A 26,617-nucleotide genomic window follows, 5' to 3' on the forward strand; every position below is an offset into this window, starting at 1 on the left:
CTATACTCTCTGTATTTTATCCCATGTATAGAATTCACTCTTTCCATGATTTTAAAACATATGCGTCCATGTATTTGTTTGCAAACATCAAAACATCAGTAATTTTAAAATATTCAAATCCTTTTACGTATAATTCGACCGCTCGTGTAGTTATTAGTTTTATAAATGTCATGGTAAAATTTCGGTTTCATTAAAAAAATATATTGAACGGTTTCTTTTTAAAACCAAAAAATAATATGTTAACAGCCAAAGATCTATGCCAGTGAGTTTACGAATCTAGTACGAAGTATTTTACCTATATACTAAAGAAAAGAACATATCCAAATGAAGTTTTCTCATTTTAAACTAATAATTCGAAAAAAGTTTTTAAAAAATAGCAAATAATTAAACACCAGTTCTTCGCAATCAATGCTTGAAAATGTTAATAAGGTTTCCTTCTACGATTTTCTAATGAATCTAATAATATCACAGAACAATGCCACGTGAAAATAACGTGCGTCATAATATCTTGCCTATATAGGTAAATATGCGGTTGATGTTTACTTAGTTCGAAGGAAAGCTTTCCGCGTAATGCAGAACCTGTGTTCTTCACGTAAATACTTGAGAGCACAGCATCGGATTCATGTAACAGGGTAACGTTTCGCTTATTTGGAAAATCAAAAGCACACGCGATAAGTTTTACGTGGAATTTATTCAGCGCTGTTTTAGTTTGATACTTTTTAGAGAAAGTTTACTTGACGCGAATGAATTTTAAAGAAATGTTTATCTCAACGGGTTTCGTAAACATGCTAAAAAGTAAAACAATTAGGCACCCATTTGAAAACTGTGAGCATTTTTGTACTATGGGAAATGTATTGTTTGCATTCATTATTGTGTCTAATTCAATTTTTTTTTTATTTACATGCATATAATGTTTAACATTCAGTAACAAACTATTTTTTATGTTTTTGTTTATTTTGATTATAAATTTATAATATTGAAATAATTTTAAGTTATTTATGTTTTTCTCTTCTTAAAAAAAAATGTTAATATGAAATACACGCTTGAGTTCTTCCAAATTAAATCGCATTATGGTTCCGCGGGTAGTATTCGGACTTATGGATCAGTGGTCTGAGGTTCGAACCCCGCTCTACCCCAACTTGATTCCTATTTTTAATGAAATTTAAGTTAGATATTATTGTGAGTTTGGAAAAATAGAGTTTTTTTGTGCGTAATGGAGGTCCCGATAGGATGTTTACCAGTTCCCGGAAGTACGATGATATTATGCATTAGCGCCTTCCCTAACCCGTCATTCAGCTGGTCCAGTGTCTGGCCGAGATGTCCTGCCTCCGAGTGGGTGGAGGATGGGGCAGGGGGTGGTTTTATCCCGCTCCGCGCCCCCGCCCAGGCTATCGATTTGTGCATATTGTGTCACACGCGCCTTGCCTTGGTTCGTTAGCCTCTGCCAGACGACCTTGCGGCTCGGGTGGGGAGGGGCGGCCGCGAGGGTGGTCCGCCCTCCCGCCTCGAGCTCTCCTCCCACCCCCGCTTACGTCTGGCTGGGAATTTACGGCCTTTCCGTCTGCTTCTTTCTCGTGCTGCCCGTTTTCCGGAAAGCCACCTTCCGTTTACATCTTTAGAATGATGAAAAAATTACGCAACGTGAGGTGGTTTTTTTACTCTACGTTTAACCCCGAAATGCTTTTTTGTAACAGTGCTAATAAAGCGCTACTGGAACTAATATGTGAAATAGATAATATTTACACCTTTCTTTTCATTCTTAGGCGTGGAATCCTTCAACAATTTTCTAAATGTATGAAACCTTTTTTTTTCGTTTTAAATTACATAGTTGCTACTGAAATTATTTAACTTCTTTTTTTATCTTTCACTAAGTGAGTTACCACTTGTTGAAAATGTCTCCCAAAATTGATATATTTTTAGTAAATTATAAGAACGCAACTATTTATTTTCTGGAATATTTTAATGAAAATAGGTTTATGTATTTTATATTTAATGTAAGGGTTTCTAGAGAGTTTGTATCACGTATTATAATTAATTCACATACAAAAAGGTGATGTATGGCACTATATTCGGCAATTTCTATCTCGGCTTGCTGACACTGTTAATTTGCATTTAACATTCGAAGGTTTTGTATAAATGTGCAAGAATAAACATATATTATATTTTTTTATGCATTTTACATTTTAGTAATGTTCATGCAGTAGAACGTACTATTTAGATTAAATCTTAAACTATTTCGTTCATAAATTAATGAATGTCCTAATTAATTAATTTAAAACTTCAAGTATGAGTAAGTACTTTAGCGGACTTATTGTTAAAAGCAATTAAATAACTTATTGCTAATATTAGCGTACATGTAAGTATCAATAAACTAAAAATAAATCAAAATATAAAAACATTTTTTCCTAAAAAAACATTATAATATGATTGTATCTATTTAAAAAAATATAAAACACATTTCCATTCCGTGTCTACTACCCTACTCTCCGATAAAAACTGATTCAAGAGTTTTCTTTCATAAACTGATTCAATGGTTAACTACTATGTTTTTTCTTAACGCGTTCGCTTTTACATTTTTTCTTGTGGTTTGAACGCCCTCAAAATTTTCATCTTTTTTTATAATTTTTATTTATTGGGTATATCAACAGTACGACATGTGAAAAAATATAATAAATCAAATATACAGATAAGTTAAACAAATTAAATATACATATTAGAATCGGGTTGTGGTCCCGTGGCTAGTGTCTCGGACTCACGGCTCAAAGGTCCTTGGTTCGAATCCCACTCTACCCCAACTTGATTCCCATTTTCTAATAGTGATTTATTTACAACTCTTTGAAAGTGGCTCTTAAAATTAAATATTCGGGTAAGAACGCGAATATTTCTTTTAAAAAAATGAAAAACAAAACCAATGACAGATATCCACAGAAACACATGAAATATACTAAATTGATTTCTTTTCGTGTGTAAAATATGATTTAGAAATTAGTTGTAAAGGTTAGTGCACGTGTGTGTATATTATTGGACAAGTGTCAAAAAGATATAAAATATGAAAAATACGATATAAAATTCGATTTTATTAATATAAAATGGAGAAACTACTAAGTATAAGAGAAAAATTTGTGTTTTACAATACGCAATTTAAATGTTAATTTAATCAAAGGGATCAGTAAGTGATACAACGTTTAAATTACACTCACGAAGAGAGTTCTGTGCATAGTTCGTACGAACTGCTGGCACAAGAAATACAGCACTCGACGTGTGACGGGTGCGGTAGCCAGGGGCATTTAATGACAATTCTGACATAAGAACCGGGCTATCAAGGCGTCCACTAAGTAAGCCATGAAGGACTCCCATGTCTAATAGTAGACGGCGATCTTCTAAACTAAGCGAGTGTTGCTTTTTGCAGGAAGACATATAATTTAGATCGGTATATAAACTAATTATAAATTTCTTTCAATCAGGTTAGAATTCTCGTCAGAACATATAAGGGAATATAATCATATAATATAGAAAAATGGAGTTTGACATTTGCGAATTGCATTAATAAATATTGTTTAAACCAAATAAGAAATTCACAATCAAATTTGCCAATTCTTTTCATTAATCAGATTGTTGTTTCCTTTTCGAAACCTTTTAATTGGTATCAATTTGTTTCTTCTTTTTTGGGTGATACCGTGTGTGTTGGATCTGTTCCGATGTTTCGGCTACCATTGCAGGAGCCATCTTCAGGGTAAACTGAGTGATAATCTCAGGGTAAACAGTTAACCTTAATTGATAACAGTGACCGTGAAAACCTTCGTATCTATTTTCCAATTGGTAATCTGTTTTCCTTAAGAGGGATAGTAAAAATATTATAAATGAAAATTTGTACCGCGGGGGCGCGAGAGGATGAAGAAGACGCAGTGGAACCAATGCAGGAGCGTAAGGACTCCGAAGGAATAGTAATCCACAAGCATTCTGAACCCACTCGCGACCACTCGGAACGCGCTCGCGCACCGAGGCTCAGATGTACCAGTATTATCACACCTCCGTCGAGCTTACAACTTTCCGCGAGATCACGATCGAGGCGAAAAATATTGTACCTGCTGTCGCAAATTTCGGAATCGAGGATTCCTTTGCGTAGCTAAGTCTCCTTGATATAATCACATCATAACAGTTACTTAAGACATTTTGATAAACAACGGTAAATTAAGAGCAAATTCCTCTTATATTTTGATATAAAAATTGTAATTTATCACCTTTCATAAACATAACCTAACCTTTAGACAATTCCATAAATAATATTATTAAAATCCTTAATATTCGCGCATTATTACGAAGATTCAGTTTTCCGACGATAAAATAGTGTGTTTAATATAACAAGTATTTAATTTTTTAATAATAAAAATTGAACAGTCGGATTTTCTTACATAAATATTACAATTCCTCTCCTAGATATTATCGAACTTAAAAGAATTACACAAAAATTTACAATCTTTAAAAAGTTTATTGTTTGTTGGAGTTAAATGATCGTGAACAAAAATCTTCTTAGGTGTACCGGGTAGGTCAATGTTTGCTGATGAGATTTTTTTTGTTTCCGAATTCCAGATAAAATATTGTCTTTCAGCTGCTGGTTTTTCAATTTGGCAATTACGGTTTTTGGACGGACGTTTTCGTTTGAAACAGTATATTTATACAGAAATACGTTAATTAATGGATGATTAATGGAATTCCCAATTCGTTATTACTTATCAGAATTTAATATATTTCTATAATTAATAAGCAACACCCAAGTCATTACTAAAGTGGGTATTGTTTGCTTAAATTGAAGCACTGACAATATTTTAAAAACGCTTATCTTAACTCAATAAACCCCACTTTAATTCTCGTTTAAACTTTATTGTGTGGTGATTTAAAAATTGTTGTAATTCAAATATTTTTTGTTTTATTTTGGGTATCTATAATTTATTTATTTTATAAAAGAGCAATGACAGACAACTGGGCATATACTATACATAAATATGAAAAGAGACTTGTGGATAATAAATTATTTTTGAATATCCTTAATGTATTACCAAATATATAATTGATTTTTGGTCGCAAAAAGGTAATGTACGTATTATTATTTTATTTATTTAGTTCTATAATACGTAATAATCAGAGTATAATATAATATTTACAACACAAATATGTTTGAACGATAAAAGTATATTTCAGTGAATTTGGGCCCTCCATACTGTATCGGTAATCGGTATCGGCAGAAAGACCGCGTCCGCATCAATATCGTCTCGCTCATGAATGAATAAATTTTTGTGACCCAGTTTCCGAATATTTATATGCCCCATCAGCTCATGTCGCATTATCACTTTGCACAATATGTCGTGTATGTACTACATGCCATTACATTTAAATGTATGTAGCTGTCTTTCTCTTTCCGATTCTATCTTTAATCGATTTGATTAATATGGCAATTAAAAAGCCTTCTTTTTTTTGTCTGTCTTTTGTTACCAAATTCATTTTTTTACATTCTACTTAGTGATTATAGGTTTTGCACATTTGTGAATTTGCTTGGGTGTAATTTTTTTCGTTTTTAGATTGCAATAGCTTTTCACATACTGTTGATGTTTTTATGGGTCAATGTGTGCTTTTTTTTGTCCTTCTTGCCAACGATGGACGCTGCAATGCTGTCCATGAAAAATCTAGAAAAACATTGCTCGTGTCGGTATTATTTCCGAAATCTTTTTAGTTTTTATTCACAAAATCAAAGCCTTCGCTGTGCAATTTCATTTCTTCGAGATTAATTAATGCCGAATTAGTCACCTACTCGATATTACCGCTTTGTCATTACAATATGCATATGTTAATACTGCATTTTTGAATAAATTGTATTTATGTTCCAGATTAGACATTCCAGGCGGCCCGGGGATGGACTCGCAGCAGCAGTTCTGTCTAAAGTGGAACAGCTTTGGTTCAAATCTCGCAACAGCCTTTTCAAATTTATTTAAATCGGAGAGCCTCGCCGATGTCACGTTGTTCTGCGAAGGTAAGACTTTAAACAACACATACACACATGTACACGCGTCTCTTCTCATTAGCGTGCGTGAAAATATTGTATCTATTCTAAACCCACGTTTCGGCACATTTCACGCATGTCCGACCGAGACAATAACTGGTGACGGTTCTTCGGCCAAAACCTCTTTTTAAGTGTCATCTACCCGAGGATTGAGAGCCTCTCGCATAATGGCGGATTTTTTTTACCACAGCCGGAGACTTGTCAACAAACACCCGCCTAATGTGTTCATTTTTGCTTTTCTTTCCTCTTAATTTATTCTAATGACACTTTTGTGTTTAGGCTGACTGCGGTACTGAAAACTATTGTGCGCTTGTATGCCTATTGCGACTAACTACATAGATTGTGCGTTCCTTTCCGTGATGAGCGCTACATGCACATAACTTCTCGAGAACAGATTGGAAATTAAATTGTACGTCTAGATTACGCCACGAATCTGTTTAAGTCATTTCTACCTTTGGCGAAAATGTTATATCTACTAATCACTACTAACCCATATTTTTGTTGCACTCTTCACGCAGTCCGCGCCTCTGCATATATAATTATTGTCAATAAGTTACGATGATATTATAATAATGCAAGTGTCCATGCTCTTACGCACTGCGGTCGTTAACACTTGTCGAGTGTTTTTTTGTTGGTGTTAGTAACAGTGCAATGATCAAATCGGAAAATGAGAAAAGTGAAGTTTGTGGAAAAGTGTGCTACACCTGTCCATACAGGGGCAGGGGCCCCACGAGGTCCGCGGACTGCGCGCGAATCTGTTATGCAAATGGAAACGACAAAAAGATTTCAGTCTTAGAACCTTGAATTTACATTTGTGTACTTAACGGCTTCTTGTAAAACCTGCTCTTGACAATCATTTTGATAACTGATAATTTGTGTCGCGTATAGTAATGTTATTACTGGTCGCCGGTAACCTATCGTTAGTGAAGTATTACATGCATATTTCCATGTGCGTATTTGTTCTGCAAGTACGTTTTTAATTTGCTTTTGTTTGAATACAATTTCAATGTTATAATTGTTCAGATAAATGTTTACGTCTTCCATGCATTCTATTGTTACACACCTTTTATCCTCACTTAAGTATTACGACAGAAAATATCGTTAGTAGTTGTTTTGGACAATCCACAAACCCATTGATGTTTCGCGTTTACACATTTGTCCGCTCAGTCGATATAATTTTCAAGGTGGTTAAGTACCAAAGCAGCTCATTATGTAAATAGTGTTTTGGACTCTAAAATGCTGCATGGCGGAGTATCATCGTATGGGATGGTAAATACTAGAATTAATTTATTTCCAATCTCACTTAAAGTCAACATAGTTGTATTTCAACATATGTATTTTATTTGTATTATGAAACCAATTTATATAGAATTTATACTACATTCACACAGTTAATTCTTACGAATTTCTTTTTTATTCAGAGAATAAAGCGTATGTTCTGATTTATCTGTTAAATGGATTCTCACAAAAATAAATTAGCTGATGTCAGGCGTGAGTTAAATTTTTTTCATTTTTTTTTTTTTTTTTTTAATTTAGTTTAGAAAAATAAAAGATTGGGTAACTATATTATTGGCATATAAATAATACATATTTGTTTTAAATTTCTAACAACATTGGGCGCCCTTGAGATAATTTATAATAAATACGGAGCTACGTAAATTCGTCGTTTTTATTATTTTAAACCTTGCTTTATATTTTTTTGTACAATATTGTATTTAACGACCAAAAAATAACAGTACCTATATTTTTCCGTGTGACAAAGAAAACAACTTCATGTATTTTAGTATTTGATTTGGAATAAATTTTAAAAAGTATGATTATTATTTTGAAATATATGTTGGTATATGTATATATCAATTCTAAACAGTAGACAATACAACTGACCAGTTCAGCACATTATTCTTGGGAACAATAATATTTCATGTGAAATAATTTATTTTGATTATTGTTTGTGAAATATGCAAGAAAATCAGAAACTTATTTGAAACTGCCTAATATTTTATAAAACAAACGTTTTATATGAACGTCATATATATAATGATAACTTTTTGACAATAAAATATCATGGCTGCTAGCGATACAGAGGGGGGACTTGTCACTCTAGGACTGACATTACATTCTGTTGTTAGCAAAGGGTTGTGGAATTATTGAAATTGAAACTCAAAGAACCCTCGAAGGACGCCATGGGGGAATATGCAAAATTGGCTGAGACCGGAAATTAAATTCCAAAAACACGCAGAGATCTCTCGACTATCCAAATAGCGGTTTATTTCATTGTTATTTCAAGCAACGCTCGCGAACCCAGAAAACAAAGTCTAATCACGGTAAAATTTATTTGCATTACAGATAGTACCACGAAACAATATTTATCGAATTGTGTTATTTTCGAGAAATCAGGGCTACATATCGTTGCAACAATTTCTTTGTCCTTTTTGGGAAGCGCACGCATAAAGCGTTTATTTTATACGGGTTTCACAGCTTATAATCGATCTCCCTTTCACACTCACGTCGTAAAACGAGTTATCAATAAAGTACGTACGTCGCATATTGCACCGGCCGGACAGGGAAACTGCGCAGAAAGTGAAATGTGCCGCATTCACTGGGCTCGGTAGGGGCGGGCGCGGCGTGCCGCGGCGGGGTGCGGCGGGCGGGGGCGGGAGAAAGTGTGCTAGTAGAGAAAGTGCGCCCCACTTGCACTTTCCTCGGTAGGCGGACAGGGATGGGGTGCAGCGCCCGCCCTCCCGCCCCTCGCGCCGCCCCCCGCCTGCGCGGCGGCTTCCCGTATCGACCCGCCACCGCCCCGCGCCCCGCCACACCCCGCCAGGTACCTACCTACCCTACCACTGCCTATTTCCAATTATAACTACATTGTTTCCTTGTTTTTAAACATTCACCTTTTGCGTTCAAGCAATAGCCCTAAAAATCAGAATGTAGCAAATTTTTCATAATTTATTTATTTCGTCTAACCGCGATATTTCCGGTAATATATTTTTTTCCATATCCACACTAACGATAGATATTATGGGACTTCAAATGCGCTCCTTTTGGGGCTATTCATAAAATCACCCGTATCCGATACAAATTATTTTCTTTAATTTATTTTTAGCCGTTTGAATAAAACGACGTTTCTTAAAGAAACATTTCCTCATAAATCTTGTATACCATATTCACCCGGTCATGTATTGCGCTAACGAATTTCTCATCTATTCCTAATTAACAACCTACCGGTTCTTGCATTTTTAAAACGCAGGTAGTCACACTTTACATCATATCCGAATATCGCATTTTTGCTTTCTCTTTTTATGTCCACTCCAAACGTCATTCTATCCATATTTAAATACCGGTTTAGGAACGTGTTTCTCTATGTGACCCTTTATTTTCTCTTTGTGCAACGTTACGGACGTCCGAAACATCGGCTCATTTTACTCGGCATTGTGTCGATGCTCATTAGGCTCTTGTAAAATCTAACGGCCGCACCGGTTTCATTAACTCGACGAAGGTATTCTTACTAACGTGCCGCGATAAATATTCGGATATTATTATTGTATACGGCCAGTGTATGTTGGAAAGTACACGAGCCGTAACGGGAAATGGCAAAGGTTACGCAACGCCCAGCTTCGCGTAGCTGTGCAGCGCTACGGTGCCACGGTGCTACGCGGCGGCAGCGGTGCGGCGGCGGGCGTAGCGCACACACTGCTGCGCTGTGCATATATACTCCGGGTCCGGGCGCTGTATCTATGTACTGCGTAGGCCGTAGGCTGGTGGGACGCTTCACTTCCTACACCGCACACCCCACACTCCACACCCCACACCCTCTACTCACGGCACTCTAAATAGGATATCCAATAAACTGCGCGGAGAGCCTAGCTGCTAACTGCATTACGTTAGATTCTGAAACCCCTATATTGATTTACTTTTCAGTATGAAAATTGCGATTTTAAATTTATAGGTCTAATCTGGGAATACGAAAAAGTGTTTAATTTTGTATTAAAATATTACGTTGAAATAAAAATAACCGTTTCCCATTTAAAAAAAACTTAAGTTTTATACGAAGGGTACAGAATATAAAGGATGGATGTCAAGTTTTCAATTAATAAGGGTATTTGACGGCAGTTTACAAAATCTTCATTTCTGTTTAATAAAATTGAATAAAAAGTCTCTACTTTACAAAAAAAATTGAAGGAGAAAAATAATGGATACAGAGGATAAAAGGTGGATGTCAGTTAAAACTGGAAACAAAGCGATAATTTAATGTCAATAAAAACCATTTTAGATGATATAACTGTATAGGCAGGCTATTTACATTAAGCAGGTTCCTTTATATTTATAAGTTTATTTAAATATCAAAGATGTTTAAAAATTAAAAAGAAGTTGTATCTCGAAACTTCATATTTTTACATTCATCCTTTATATCATGTACCCTTCATGTTAAAATGTATTTAAAAAATCAACATGACCTATACTCAAATACGTTTTGTGTAAATGTGCATTTTGACACTGTCTCATAAAGTTATAACCCTCAAAAATATTGAATTCACTAACTCGTTTGTTTCCAATATTCAACGTAAAGCCTTTATTAATTTGTATTATATTTTCAACTCCCCAACAAGAAAAACCAGACGGTATTAGTGAAAGTTACCTTCCCTACGCTAATTTAATACAGTTCTGGTTATTTTTATTTCATTGAAAAACTCCTAAGTGACGATTCGTAGAAAGGAAAGTTTTTATTGAGACGTGACGATAACCATAAATATGTAGTAGAGTGTGGGAACTGTCGCTATTTCTCTCTAACCACCCCTTTCCGCCCAGCGGAATGGGGAAGAACCTTCATTCTACTATCACCCGTCTCATTCGCGTCTACGGATTCCACATTAATGTTGTCGCTTTTTCCCTTGCACTTTTGAAACTTCAAGGATATTACAGCCTATCGTGCCTCTTTCTCTCTCACTCTCTTCTGAATTGGGAGTCCCAGTGCTGCCAGGGTTGTTCAAATTATTTTTTAATTATATTTTATTTTTTATACAATGCATATGGATATTTGACGGATTGTTGCTTTAAGGAATATCTTCCAACAAACTTTGATATTATTTTGGTTGTGATTTAATTTTATTGAGAGTTTGAATTAGGGATGTAATTTATTTTATTAAGAGTTTGGTTATTTAATCATTATTATAATTTAAAGTATATAAATAATTGACAAAATTATGAATTAATAAAAAATATATTAACTAGTTGGTCATGGATTGTACTGACATATTTTAAAGTTGGTAAATTAGTGAGTAGACTGAACTTTTATATATAAAAACGGATGTAAACATATTACATGTTTTAGTAAAAGTATACGTATATAACCGACATAACACTCGTGATGAAATAATGTGCATATGAAGTAGGATCGACATTCGTAGAAAATAATTTGTCATACAATATTTTTGAATTTAAGGTTTTCTACAATTTCGTTAAATACAGATTTATCTCCCAAGATTCTCTTCTACAAAGACTTTCCCGTTCGATTTTAAAAACTTTTGAATCGTAAAAACATTTAATGTAAAATTATTAATAGAATATGTTTTATTGTGATAGAAAATTTTGAAAAAAAATCGAATAAAATTGAAATAAAAAGTTCAGGTTCTAAACCAGACGTCAAAAATAACTTGAGATTTATTATCAGTATAAATCCCCAATCCGTTTGTAATACACAAAACTTGTCGACTATTGTGGCAAAGAAAGCGTTTAATGCACGTTTAATACATTTTTGCAATATTGTTATCATGTTAGCAATATATTGATCTTAATTCGCAACAATATGTTTAGCATCTTCAAGCAGCGTTACATTGCTTTTAGTCCAGTTGTAAGGTATTTATATAACACATCGAGGTATTATAGAGAATTTGTAAGTTTAAACTCATCAAACTATTTTTTCAAAGTAAGAATATCTCTTTTGGATCATGAATCTTACAAAAACGATTTTTTTTCGGTTTTGTGGCTTTGCATAACACTATTTTTATATTAAACTAGCGGACCCGACAGACGTTGTCTTGCTCGAACGTTGGCTGCTATTAGCTGGTTCCGCAAATAGTTTTTCGATATTAGGTACCTAGGTACTTGTTTATGGTTGAATTCCAAAATTTGAAATAATTAAATATTTTTAAATAAAGAATTCTTTTTGTAAATGTCAAACTCCGCTTTCCTCCCATAAAGAGTGTACTTTAGGTAGGAATGCGATTTTCAAAAATGTCAGTTAATGTAATTTTATCAGTACTAAAAATCCATTAAAAAGAAATAAATGTATAGAATTTATAAGGAGTGTAAGAAAAGAATCTGATTGGGATCCATAAAAAGCGATTTTTGTTTGTAAACATTCAAAAACAAACTTTTTTTACACACAAAAAACAACATCCTTCTATTTTTTGTATATGCATTCTCGTCGAATGCAACTCTTGTTGGTCGATAAATAAAACATTTATGGTCCTAACTTTTAAAAAAAAGATAAGATTAAAGATTTTATATCTACAAACACGCGCAGCGCAAAGATCTACATTTCACTGAAAATCTCACGTAAATCAGTTAAACCGTTTAGGAGGAGTTCAGTGACGTCACACGTAAAAAAGAATTATATATATAAATATAATCTATTTAGCTAGTATTTTTGTATTTAGTAAAAATAATTTACTACAAATTTTGATAAGCCTAAATCAAATACAGATTTTGAGTGCATGTTTGTAATTTTTATCGGATTGTAATAATAATAATTCTATTAGAGATCTTATTCCTTACATATTATCCTCAGTCTATATAGTTTTGTACATGTCTATTCTTCTCCAAATGGAAAAAAAGCTGTTATTCTCATACTAAATATTATAAAATATTTGTTTATAACCATTTACCGACTATTCTCTGTCTACCGGTTTCGAAACGTACCCGTCTCTTCATCAGGACACCAATTAAACCAACATGTAAAACTCACTATTCACTATCACCAAAGTTGTTCCACAAAAATATAACATAGACGAAGAGACGGGTACGTATATTTAACAACATTTAGTAAAATGTTTGACCAAAAGTTAATGGTTTTAATATTAAGTTATTCTTTTGCTTTAAATTTGTGTAAAATATAGTAAAGTTCGTAGGTAATTTAATTATTCAGCAATATGTACAAAATATTTAAAGCAAGAGTAATGAGCTCATCGATATTATGCAACATTCCAACTTACATTATAAATACAATACGATCTCACCCACGAAAACTCGCTGGCTTTTTCCCCCGCCCGTGAAGGCAGTAGGCACTCGGGCCGGTATATAACGTTACCTGGTAACTCCGAGAGGGGGCGACCCGACCCTCCTTCCACCCTCCCGGCGCTCGCTTTCCTCGCGACGACCTTGAAAGTTGCGTCGACGGTAATGGTCGCAGCGGCGCGCCTGTGTTGGTGCAGGGGGCTGGGGGCGGTAGCGGGGCACGGGGGTAGGCGCCCTCTCCCGACCCGAGAGGGTTGCAGCCGCCCCCCGACTTTCGCTTTCAACCATTTCACCCCGCGGATGCGACCTGAATAAGTGAGACATTCATTTTCTACGCTTCATAATTAGGCCCGTTTTCACATTGAGTTTTCGCATTCGTAATTTTTTTGGTAAATTACTGACTGTATTGTGATGGCCAAAATTTAATGAAATAAGGAAATATCACATACTACGAACACCGATAGAAGTATATGAAATGGATTTAGAAAAATTAATTGTATTTTCAAAATCAATATGGATATTCTGGAGAAATGTTTTCATACATAACTTTAAAAAAAACGCGACATGTTTGGCATTGATAATTGTGACGTCAAGATTCGTGATATGTTCTATACAAATTAAAACGGTTACGAAGAAAGTTCAAAATTAACACGAATCGTTACGTATTAGGGGCGTGGCCAATGCAATGACCGTTTTCGCGGAATTTAAAATTATAAATTTAAAAATGTGATTTTTACTCGATAGTATTTTATAGACCCTTATTACTTTGAAATTGTAAAAACAAGTGATATTTGCCTATTGTATGCTTACATATTGTATTTTAATAAATCTTATCATACTTGTATTTTTTTTTATACAAATATGATAATTAATACAGTTTTGAGCATAAAAAAGAACCAGAGCTCTGGACGAGCGTTTTTGACTCGATGGTAAAAATCAGGTAAAAATTCTAAAAAATGGATATTTAGTAGCCGTAAGTTTACCTCATTGTGTAGTGGTTGGCGCGTTCGTCTACCGTTCCTGAGATCCTAGGTTCGATTCTTGGCAGGGTGGACGTAAAACATTGATTTTAAAGGTAGTTCTTCACTGCAATATTTCAATGTTCCGGACTAGCACCCAAAGCGTAAGACTGATCGCTTTACCTTCCATGTAACAAAAATGATCTAGATACAGTTCAATCGAAGTGCCAATGAAGTATCCTATGCACCATCACGGATAAGGAACATATTACGATGATACCAATATGGATAACGACGTTTCATTCGGCTTTATTTTTACTGAAACATTTTTTTAAATGTGTTTATTGCTATTAAAATCATTTCAATAACCTTAGTCCATGTTTTTTTTTTTTACTATATATATTTATATCTATTCAAACTTGGTTCAGAAATTTGTAAATGAATTGACTGATTTATTTTATCCGTTCTTTGTGAATAAAATATTTTCATTCTATGCTTAAATAAAATGATAAAGAGATAATTGAAAAAAAACAAATTGTTAGTCGATTAAAATCCCTGAACGACATTGGCAGTCCTAATACAAATGATGTTGGATTTTCAAAGAAAACGCCTAAAGCCGTCCTTGAGATTACGAAATGTCAAATGTTCGTTGTTAGGTACTCGGATGATCATTTCTCAAGTTTCCAGGGTCGTGATCGTTGTCAAGGGAAATTATTGACTTCCGGGTTTCGTGACAACTTATTTATTCGTGAATTTTTATTGCTTTTGTAACAAACCAAAGGCATTCTATTCTGTTTCATATTTTGTGTATAAGTTCTTTGAATAATTGCATTATATACCTATATATTATTAAAATGAGCGATACATTTTTAATTTGTCAAATAAATTTAATGTAAATGTAAAATTTACTTGATGATACTCTGGTTATGCCTAATTTATAGGTTTTCTGAGCTTCTTTTCATTTTTGTTGCACGGCAAAATTTATTATGCTTTTGTGAATAAATTATGTAAATTCAAGATGTCTTGTATTCGAAATTTTAATGTAACTATTTTTCATTCATTCAAGAAAATAATTTTTAAAAACGTTTCATGAGGCCAGTCTCAGGCTGGAGAAAATCAGATTCAATCTAAATCTTCGGAAGCATTTCCTGAGCGATAGGGTTCTTGATGGCAGGAATAAGCTGCCACGAGAGCAGAAAGCAATGCGTTCAAAAATGGACTAGATTATTTTTATTTTTTTATTTCACTTTTTTTTGTTCGAAAAAGTTAAAGTGCGACAGCAACTAACTTTCGTTAATATGGATTTAAGCATATAATCTGCTCTCTTAAAATTAATATAATAATAACTTATTGCCACAAGGATCAACTTGAAACGGTTGCAGTACAGTATTGCATTGCTTTGTTTAAATTGAAATTAAAAACTTGTATTTTTTTACTTAACTTGATAATAATTTATCTTCGTCTATAAAAAAAAATTATTCTAGCCTCTCCGGTTGAATGTTTAATAAATGTCGGCCTCGTGGTGTAGTAGTCAGCGCGTTTGCCTACCATGGAAGAGGTCTCGGGTTCGATTCCCGACATGGTTGACACGAAATATTTATTTAAAAATGTGTTTTTACAACTAGAATATTTCAAAGTCCCTGGACTGGCGCCTGAACCGTAAGACTGATCATCTTACCTTCATGCAACAAAAGTAATCTAGATATGCTGCGATTGGTGTACCAACGCCGTGCCCTATGGGTGTGGAAAGGGAATGATGATGATGACAGTTTCAATAATTATACAACCGAAAAATATCTTATTAAAATGATAACGTTAACATATTTTAACAAATCGTAATTTCTCGAATCAAAATATTTGAAGAAAATAATCAACTAACTTGCTCCATTCGGTATTCTAGAACCTTTGAAAACCAAACTGTACCATCCGAAAAAATATGTTCTGAACTAGCATCATTTCCTTTCGCATGTTCTTCGTAATGACTTTATTATCTAGGTCTCGTCCCGACCCCCTTGCGCCCCCCGCCCCCCGCCCCCGGCTGCCACCCCCCGGACGGCCTTCACCCCGCGTCCCGCCCGCCCCGCGGCGGCGGGATAATGTTTGTTTTTCCCCGAAATGACTCTTCCGAGACATCCCCCGCTCCCCGCGCGCCCCCGGAAACCCACGCACCATTTACCACCCGCTGAAAAGTTACAACTATCAGTTTTTTAACGTTACAACTTCAGAATAATTGTATTATATTAAACCGACGCAACGGGTTTGATTCGAGGCATTCTGAGGAATGTGTTTCGTTAATGAAATAAACAAAGGAAATAAAAAGTGAAGCCAGGAATACAACACATTTAAGAGAGACGTAAAGAATTATATTGACTCATTCACCGCACAGCCCTTTTTGATAATAAATCAATCACAACATATGTATGTCTGTGAGCGCCTATGACAGCACTCGTAGCATGCGTGAGTAATTTATTATCAAAAAGGTTTGTAGCTTAAGAATTCATCAAATGTAGAGTCTAAAATAAGTTTTAACTAATGTAAGTAAATATTAGTAGATAACTACTTACCGAATTTTTTAGTCTACCGGTTTCGAGACGTACCTGTCTCTTCGTCAGGACACTCACTACACCAACATGTAAATACTATAATACACCTCCACCTTCACCATCACCGTAGTATATATATAGTATTTCAAAAAATACATTAATCTATAGAGATGCGAACGCCACCGTGTCTAGTTATGCACTGAGCTTAATTAAAAAAATATTTAATCTTGTATTAAAAATTGGTAGGGAGTTGAGGTGTGAATTGTTTCTATGGATTTCAATCACACGGAAACTGGTTGTTGCTTAATTCCTAATAATTTTGAAAGCTCCTCTTGCGTTTGACTCGGATCTTCATCGAGCGATGCCTCCATTTCTTTGTCTTTGATTTTTTTTGGCTGTCCAGAGCAAGGCTTGGCTTAAACGCTGAAATCACCATTCTTGAAACATCGAAACCGTTCCCTACATGATTTATCAGTTGCAACACTGTCACCATAATCTTCTACAAGCATCCGTTGCGCTTCAGCTGCACCTTTCTTCCAATTAAAGCATAAAACTGTAACCTTCCGCAAATGCTGCTTAGTTAACTCAAAATTTGACATATTCAACTCCGTAAAAAACGGGGTTTTTCGATAAAACTTAAAGCGATATAAACAGAATATTATTGACAGATATCTAACCCCTCTGAAACCACCGAAATCAGTTGTCACCGTGAAACATCCATAGCAGCCAGAGCCAACTTTTGAAAACGGATCGAATTAATTTGTAAACGTCTATAGCTATGTACGTATGCACATTGTGCATATTATACAAATATGTTTTGGACAATTATCTTATTTGTGAAAATTTTCAGCAAACTTGTTAGATCGAAGATATTTTAAACATTTACTCAGCAACAATTGAAAAGTTTATAGATAATAAATAGAATATTGTGCATTGGTCCTTCATCATCAAAATACCACAATAAATACACTGCATAGGTATATTGATTCTAGAGCTCAATTTTACTTCAATCAATTTGAAATATAATTTTAAAGTACTTTGTAACCTTTTAATATTATTATTTTTTTTACAAATAATGAGGGAAAAGTAAATCAAAGTGCACTGCCCATCCATTTATTTTATTAAATCCATAACTTGAAAACCGGTATTTGACACTAGATGTCCGCACATGCGTATGCGCTGTAGCAAGTCATTGACATACATGTCATTTTGAAGCTCTATTCATAAGCTGTCAAAATCAGTCAACAGTGTTGGATTTGCTTGTGCGCATCATATTTTTTTTAATCATGGAATATTTTGAAAATTGTCAAAAAAAAAACAGCATTTGCGGGAAGTTTTACTGAGTCACTTTTTTGCAAAGAAAACTACAGCCGAAAGTCATCGTTTGCTCATGGAATTGTATAGCAATCATGTTCTTGCGAAATCACAGTGTTTCAAGTGGTTTCAACACTTTTTGATATCATAGACAAAGAGCGGCTTGGACAGCCAAAGAAATTGGAAGATGAAGAATTGGAAATGTTTGTCGATCAAGACTCGTGTCAAACATAAAAAGAGCTGGCGGAATTATTAGACGTGACTTAAGCAGCCATTTCCAAGTGCCTAAAAGCATTGAGATTCATCCAAAAGCAAGGAAATTGGGTGCCATACGAGTTGAAGCTGAGAGACGTGGAAAGGCGATTTTGCATGTCTGAAATGCTGCTCGGGCGTCGTAAAAAAGTCATTTTTGCATCGAATTGTTACTGGCGATGAACAATGGATTCATTACGACAACCAGAAGCGCAACGATCGTATGTGAAGCCCTGCCTACCAGCCAAATCGACAACAAAGAAGAATATTCACGCTGTCAAAATAATGCTCTGTATTTGGTGGGACCAAAAGGGAGTTGTGTATTATGAGCCTCTAAAACCGGGTAAAACCATTAGAGCTGTACCGACAACAACTGATTCGTTTAAATAGAGCATTGAAGGAAAAACGGCCAGAATGGGAAGACCAGACACGAGACATTGATTTTCCAACATGACAATGCTCGACCACATGTTGCTCAACCCGTTAAAAACTATTTGGAAAATAGCGAGCGGGAAGTTCTGTCCCATCCACCACATAGTCCAGACTTTGTGCCTTCTGGCTTCCATTTGTTTTGGTCGATACAGAATGCACTTTCCGGAATACGATTCACTTCAGTCCAAGGCATCAAAAATTGTCTTGATTCGTTCTTTGATTCAAAAGATGACCGGTTCGGGGTGGCATCCACAAATTATCAGAAAAATGGGGAAATGTTGTAACTTCCGATGAACAATACTTTTAAAAATATTCCGGTTTTTAAGTTGAAGACCCAAAATTTTTGTTAGATTTATTTTTAATGTTACCCCAACTGAAATATACTAAAGTATATTACTCAATGGATCTAGTTTTCTATCATTTATTTATTTCAATTTGAAAAAATACGTTTTTATTGGGTATTTCAGATTTCTAGGTAAAAACACGTGCTCTGTGGAAATGTTTTATAGTCCAGTCAAATCAGACAAAGTAAAGGAAAAATTATCGAGTTTTTGAAATGGTCTTAAACGCTTCCTTTAGACTTGAATTAAAGTTTCTGATGGTGGGCGGGGAGCTCGTGGAGAGGGTGTTAAAGGTATAATTTTTTTTCGTATAAATCTTGGAAACTATCACCGCTGCCGAAACATATTTCAAATATAAAATTGAAGGTGATGAAAGTGATAAAATTTCCCACAAAAATGATTCTACTCATTTTGGATGCTAAGGCAAATTGCATATTCCAGCGTCGAAAATCCTTCCAAACTAATTTGATTTGCATACGATAAGCATATGGGAATAATGTGTGTAGAAATTAAATGTGAAGTTTTACAGAGGAGATGAATTGTGTGATGTTGGGACTGCGAAGCTGGGGGTGGGGGGAACTCAGACACGTAGTTGTTTTTTGTTCCCTTCTTTTGTCGTTCAAGGCCGATGACCCTTCCTGCTCATCCCTTCCCGTACTACCTAAGTCACTCTCCTACCCATTTGGGTTTCATTATTCAGTTTTCGTGTGCCATCTTTGTACTTCGTCCATAATTCTGTAAGTTCAGCCTTCTGTTCATCAGAGATCTCAGACTATTCAGAATCATTTCAGATAAAACACACTGTACAATCAGGTGTCCTCGTACTGCTCTGCTGAAGGCATGGCCAGTCAGCATTTTGTCTACTGAATGTGTTGCAAAGATAAACTTCTTTGAGACCACCACCAGAAATGCATAGTAAGAACGACATTAAAGGATAAGAATCCACCCAATCTCACGACAACAGATTTCATGTCAGGGTCATCTTGGCTAAATGCCACAATTTCACGGGACTTGATTTACAGGGGCTGGTCAAATGTAACGTCGCAAGTACATATACTTATTTCCTGTCCGTGGCAATGTTTTGCTGCATATTTAAGGGCTATGTTACTTGTGTTTTTATCACTTGAGGATGCATTTATGAATGATAGTGGCACTACAGCACTCCTCTCTGGAGACTCTCCATCATACAAACCCCGCATATAACCCTTCCATTTAGGGATTTCTTCCAGTATGAGTCATTTACCAGCAAACCATACCATATCTGACAGCTAGGGAAAGGAAAATCTGAAACAGGGTTACAATCGCTCATATCATTAACAACAGCTGTCTTCAGCCTGATTTAATGAATCACAAGCAATAGATTGTGGTCTGGTATAACGTTTTCGACACGAGTTGTGAACAACTCCATTTGTTTTGTATGCAAATAAAATTAGTAAGAAATGATTTTGAACACTGTAATATGCAATTATTTACTTTAGCATTCAAACTTTAGAAGCTCATAGCTCAGCAATCAAACGTCCTAGAACAAAAATGCAAAAAAATATTTTTGTAGCAAATTTTATCACCTTAAGTTTTGTATTCGAAATGAATATGTTTCGATAGGAGTAATAATTTCCGAGATTTCTGCGAAAAAATTAAAATTGGTACCTTTAAACCCCCTTCCCCCCTTCCTCGAGCTCACCTCTCACCCTCGGGAACTTTTGACACACATCAACCCAAGTCATAAGGAAGCGTTCAAGACCATTTCCAAAACTCTAGGATTTTTTCTATCGATTGCCCTTTTTTATTTAATTTGACTAGGCTATTCGAAATGACATTACCTATAAAATTAAATAACAATAAAAATATCTTCAATTAAAAAAAATATTCTTAATTGCAAACACAAAGTAAAAAGTTTTTAAATGAATTATCGGTATAAGTGAAAATGTATTAATGGAAAAAACTCAATTTCATAATTTTTAAAATTACATTTAAATAAAAATAATAATTTTAAGCATCACTGTTGTTTAGTAAAAATCCATAAAAATAATCAAAATATCAATCATGATTTAAAATAAAATAGTATATTTTTTATGTTCTTTAAAACTCCGGTAATAATTATTGTCATCAAGCAGAGGCGATACGGTTAGCTGCGCTATGTACTGCGGATGCCTCCTGAGATCCTTACAACGCTCGCCTACTTTATAAGGCATCACTTTCTCGACGTCCTGGACGTCCGCTGCTGACTGTTCGTCGGCAGTTTATGTCAGAACTGCTAGCTGGCAGCTGGATTCCATCTGCCCCAACTAGGCAGCGGACATTGAACGATGATGATGAATATTTAGATTCGTGTTATTCTTGTTTGTAAACAAATAAATAGTAAAAAATAAATTGGTTATCTGCATATAAGAATATCTAAAATGCTAATTTTACGTAGGCTCGATAATTTAATAACAATAATAATATTTTAAGCTCACACATGTTTAATTTATTATAATGAGAATAAAGTACTTATTTTTTTATTGATAACGTATTACATTATTGAATAATTTAATACATACAGTAACCAGTTAACAATGCGTATTTTTTTGTGAAGTTAACTAGAACCTTGATTTTATACATACTTTTTCAACTTTTTCGAATGTGACAAAGTCTAGGTTGAAATTATTATTTTTAGCTTAGTTATTATCTAGTAAAATACTCAACAATACGCGAAATATTTGTTTTTTGAAAAAACGGTTTTTTCAAAATTTCAATATCCGAGGCATAAAATGGTACAATGATCACAACAATTGAATTGTGTACACATACACTTAAAATCCCGCCAAATTGCAAACGCAGTTTCTTTTGCAGGGATTTTTCTCCTTAACCCTTTGAGTAACACAAATATCTCAAATTAAATATTAAATACAAAATAAAATTTTAAAATTAAATAAAAATAAAAGTAAGTCTTATTAAGAAACAGAACATAAAAGGAAATAACAAATTACACCGTTTTTAGAAGAAAATAAAATATTAGCTTTTTTCCACACACTGAATTTATAATTTCAGAGAAAAATTTTCAAAATACTTTATTTTTATTGATTGCATTTTTTTTCTCATTTGTGTACAAACATGAAAACCTCAAATAAGATTTTGGAAACATGAATACATGTTTAAAGAACGTGGAAATTGTAAGCTTAAATACATTGCTACTAAGGATGGGTGGATGGGATTAGCTCCAGCGGCCATGACATGCCTCTATTTATTTCCCCATCACAGAGAGAAAGAGAAAGAACTATTCCCCCTGGAACGAACAGCAGCGCTGATAAATGCTTAGATTTATAACCACGTCACATCTCGTTTGGTCCTTTTGTTCTCCTGGCACGTGACAGTATGCCAGTCGAGTGCGTGGGACATACTGACGTTACTGGCAATGCCGACTGCGGACAACGGACCACGGAATACGCACCGACTGCGGAGGAATGATTATCCTACTGCTTCACCTATTCTCGTTCTTTAAGTGTCGTATAATGCACTTAATAACTGTGCTTTTGTATCATTATTGTGATAATAGTAATGACAAAACCAATATCTTGTTCAATGTACGACTATTGACAAACATTGTAAACTTCATCGCGTATATTTTTATAAAAACGTATAAAGATACCAAAAATAGACAAAGATGTTTAGATAGAAACGTTATTTTATTAGTGACGAGCTAAACCCGGCAATGCTTTGCTATTGCTAGACTTCGGTGCATACTCGTATATTTATGTTAAATTAACACAATCGAAAGTTTGATCTCAGTTTTTAATTTTTGTATTTCGGATTACATAAATTGTGAGGATATGCGGTGAAAGATAATTTTGATAAATAGGTATTATTTGAACATTGTTTTCTTGTCACTGTCTTGCAAATGTCTCCCCAATGCTGTGCTAAAAAGACTCTTGCATGTCGGAACTTTTATACCTAACTAAAAAAGACAAAATCGACGCTTCATTCATTAGTAAGTAGGTAACTAGGAACCAGTTTATGATTGAATTCCATAACTTAAAATAATTCGTTTTCAAATATTGAATTTTAGTAGGTACCTACTTAGGTACTTGTTTATGGTGGAAATCCAAAAATTTAAATAATTCATTTTCAAATATAGAATTCATATTGCAAATGTCAAACTCTGCTCATTTTACCAATAGGGGTGCACTGTATTCCGGAATGCGTTTTTAAAAAAATGTATGGAATGTCAGTTGAAATTTTATTTTATTTTATTAACATAAACGGCAAATCTGCATTTTGCAAACATTTATAATCATTTATTCCAAGGTAGTAATTTTGCAGGAAAACAAATAAAAAACAAACGATAATTTCTGGTTTAAGTTAAATAATAAAATAGCATCGATTCAAATTATAAAATCATTTGTTTTAATTTGCGCCTTTTCTGTCTGCATAGGGTTTCATGTATCCGATAGTTATAAGTTTTATTTTAAGCTTGCGTTTTATGTAAGCACCGAGCCTTAAAATATCACCGTTAGAAAATAAAATTTTTATATTTTTTGTAATCATATCAATAAATAATAAATGCGCTTTGCATTAATTCGTTGCGTTTGCGACATTTATGTACAAATACATATTATTTTAAACACTGTTAATCAACTTATCTGTGCTTATAATGGTTAGGTGCAGTAAATGAGTTTAAGGAATTTCTTCATTCCAGTTTGGACTAAGATTATGAAAACTGTGTGTGCCTTATATACATATACTTACATATGTTTCTCAAAAAAGGACATAATTATCATGTCGATCTGTTTGAATTATTAACGTAAAATATTTAAGGCTGTAGTCGGGAAAAACAAACACAAAATTAGGAAATCATACGATTTTGACATTTTAAAACGAATGTTTTTTTTAATCGGGCAATAATAAAAAAACAAAAAAACTTAAATTAGATATAAACAATATATTTTACAGGTATTTCTGTTAAAAAATATACTTGAAAAGTTTATGTAACTAAAATATAATTACTTTTAGAACGGCAGATTACGCCATTTCAAATTTAGACTAAACTTAGGTATCTGGGATCTCAATAAAGACTTTGTATTGAACAAAATATTGTTGTAATAATTTGAAGATAATACATTTAACATAAAAGTGGCCGCAATCAAATTTTAATTTTTTGTTTTTGAAAAAAAATACAAGCATTTTAAATCATATTCATTTTTGTGACATTTTCCTTTATTTCTACTTAATATTATGCCTTCGGTAATATTAAAAAAATTTGAAAAACTTTAGTTGAAGCCTTTTTTATAGAATTGTATTCTCGTTTTTTGAAAAGGAAGATAATTCTGGTTGTAATATTCAATTTAAAACAATATCTTATTGACTTTTAGACTGACCTTCAGTACAGCCCTAATTGCTTTCGAAAAGGCTGGTCTCTAGGTCACGAAAAAGTCAATAAGATATTGTTTTAAATTGAATATTACAACCAGAGTTATCTACTTTTTTCAAAAAAATAGAATACAATTCTTAAAAAAAAGGCTTAAACTAAAGTGTTTCAATATTTTTTTAAGTATTACCGAAGGCATAATTTTAAGTATAAATAAAGGAAAATGTCACAAAAATGTATATGATTTAAAATGCTTGTATTTTTTTTCAAAAACAAAAAATTAAAATTTGACCGCGGCCACTTTTATGTTAAATGTATTATATTCAAATTATTACAACGAATTTTTGTTCAATACTTAGTCTTTATTGAGATCCCAGATACCTAAGTTTGGTCTAAATTTGAAATGGCGTAATCTGCTGTTTTAAAAGTAATTATATTTTAGTTACTTAAAATTTTTAAGCATATTTTTAACAGATATACCTTTAAAACATAACATAACATGTTTTTATCTAATTTATGTGTTTTTGTTTTTTATTATTGCCCGGTTAAAAAAAACATTCGTTTTAAAATGGCAAAATCGTATGATTTCCTAATTGCGTTCGTTTTTCCCGACTTACAGCCTTAAGCTCACCAAAAGCATAATCAACCTAAATATAGACAAATTAGACTTAAAATAAAAACAAGTAAACAAAATAGACTTTTTTAGAATAGAAAAACCGCGGTTTTTGAAAAAATATATCAAACTAATCTGAAATGTCAGTTTTTAGATTTATGGATCGTATTATCAGCGCTATTTTTTTAAATACTCCTAATTTTGAAATTGATTTGCCTGTGACGTCACAAGTCCTAGTCAGTGAAATCTGCTGATTGGTAGGAATCTATCATTAGTTGATTCTTGAAATTCGTGACTTAGTTCAAAGTATTTGATTTTCATTAAAATTATTTTCAAATATAAAATTCCAAACGTGAACAGATTAAGATATAAAATTTTTTAGTCATTTTCATATCAAATAAATTAATTATCTGTTTTCATTTTTCATAATGCAATTTTTACTCTGATTATTTGCTAGCACATCATCTGACTAACTGGAAAGAATCTTATTGCTCAGTGTTTTCATTTACTATATATTTTATTATACCCAATTTATTCTTATTGATATTTATATTTTATTCGTGTGATTATACACACGGTCGAAAAATGTAAAGCTTTTTAATCCATTTAAAAGTTTTAAATAACGATCGTAGTAAAATAATGCGTTTCTTTGTACATCATGTTAAATCATTTTACTTGAGTTTTCCTAAAGATTCAACATGGTAGATGGTACTATCAATAAAAATACGTTTTTTAAAATATTTGACTGATTTAGAAGAAATATACCGACTGTATATGATTTGAAGTGTCATAAGGGAAACGATTTTCCGCCCCCTTCTTTTCTCCTTATAATCTTCAACCCCTCCTATAGCTAGCGGTGACCAGGCAACGTATGTCCGCCATCCTCATCCCCCCTTTCCTCACGATTCCCAACGTGTTTATCGATATCTGTAGATATTATTAGGAAACCTCGGGAGATCTTATCGACGAAAAAACCTTAAACGCATGAAAGGAAAATTGAAGTTGATTTCGTCCATTCATATTACCGATATCGATAGATACATTCAGAATAGCAAAACAGACCCGTGTTACGGCACGCTAGAATGGATGTGATATAAGAACTGCAAGTTTTCTTCATTCAAAGGCCATGCGCGCATTGTGGTTTTAAAACGCGCGACAGTTTATCCGCAAAAATACAACTCATGGTTTTAGGTACAAGTCCGAGCACATATGGGTAAACAATCGCAGTGGTTAAAAAAATCGTAACCTGCTACATTTTTTATGCTGTGCGGTTCCCACAAACAAAATTGTAATGTATGGACAAGTGCATGCGTGCACTTGCGGATAAACTCCCGCAGCTGGTCACTCTGGCCAGTGTTATCCCTACTGTCCAAGCTTAAACACGTGTTACACAGCATGATGTCCGCCCCAAAATCGGCATCAAGTAATAAGGATTTCCTTGTTGTTTTATTTTTGTGCCCACAATTTCAAGTACTTGATCAAAAGTTTCCACCCTCATCTCATAATAATTGTTTTTTATGTATGTTCC

At 33.8% G+C, this 26,617-nt stretch overlaps 1 protein-coding gene across 3 annotated transcripts in view; it reads left to right on the forward strand.

The window, feature by feature from the left end:
- The window catches only part of chinmo (Chronologically inappropriate morphogenesis), a 177,331-nt gene that overhangs the window by 116,558 nt on the left and 34,156 nt on the right, over nucleotides 1-26,617 (forward strand). For all 3 annotated transcript variants that reach the window (XM_088228233.1, XM_088228232.1, XM_088228234.1), the window contains one exon: nucleotides 5,883-6,025. In XM_088228233.1, the coding sequence (XP_088084359.1) occupies nucleotides 5,908-6,025 (118 nt within the window). In that variant the 5' untranslated portion in view covers nucleotides 5,883-5,907. The remainder of the gene's footprint in view (nucleotides 1-5,882; nucleotides 6,026-26,617) is intronic.

The sequence above is a fragment of the Micrasema longulum genome, unplaced genomic scaffold (assembly GCF_059751315.1).
Source record: "Micrasema longulum isolate JH-2025_06_02 unplaced genomic scaffold, ASM5975131v1 h1tg000571l, whole genome shotgun sequence".
Taxonomy (NCBI): Eukaryota; Metazoa; Arthropoda; class Insecta; order Trichoptera; family Brachycentridae; genus Micrasema; species Micrasema longulum.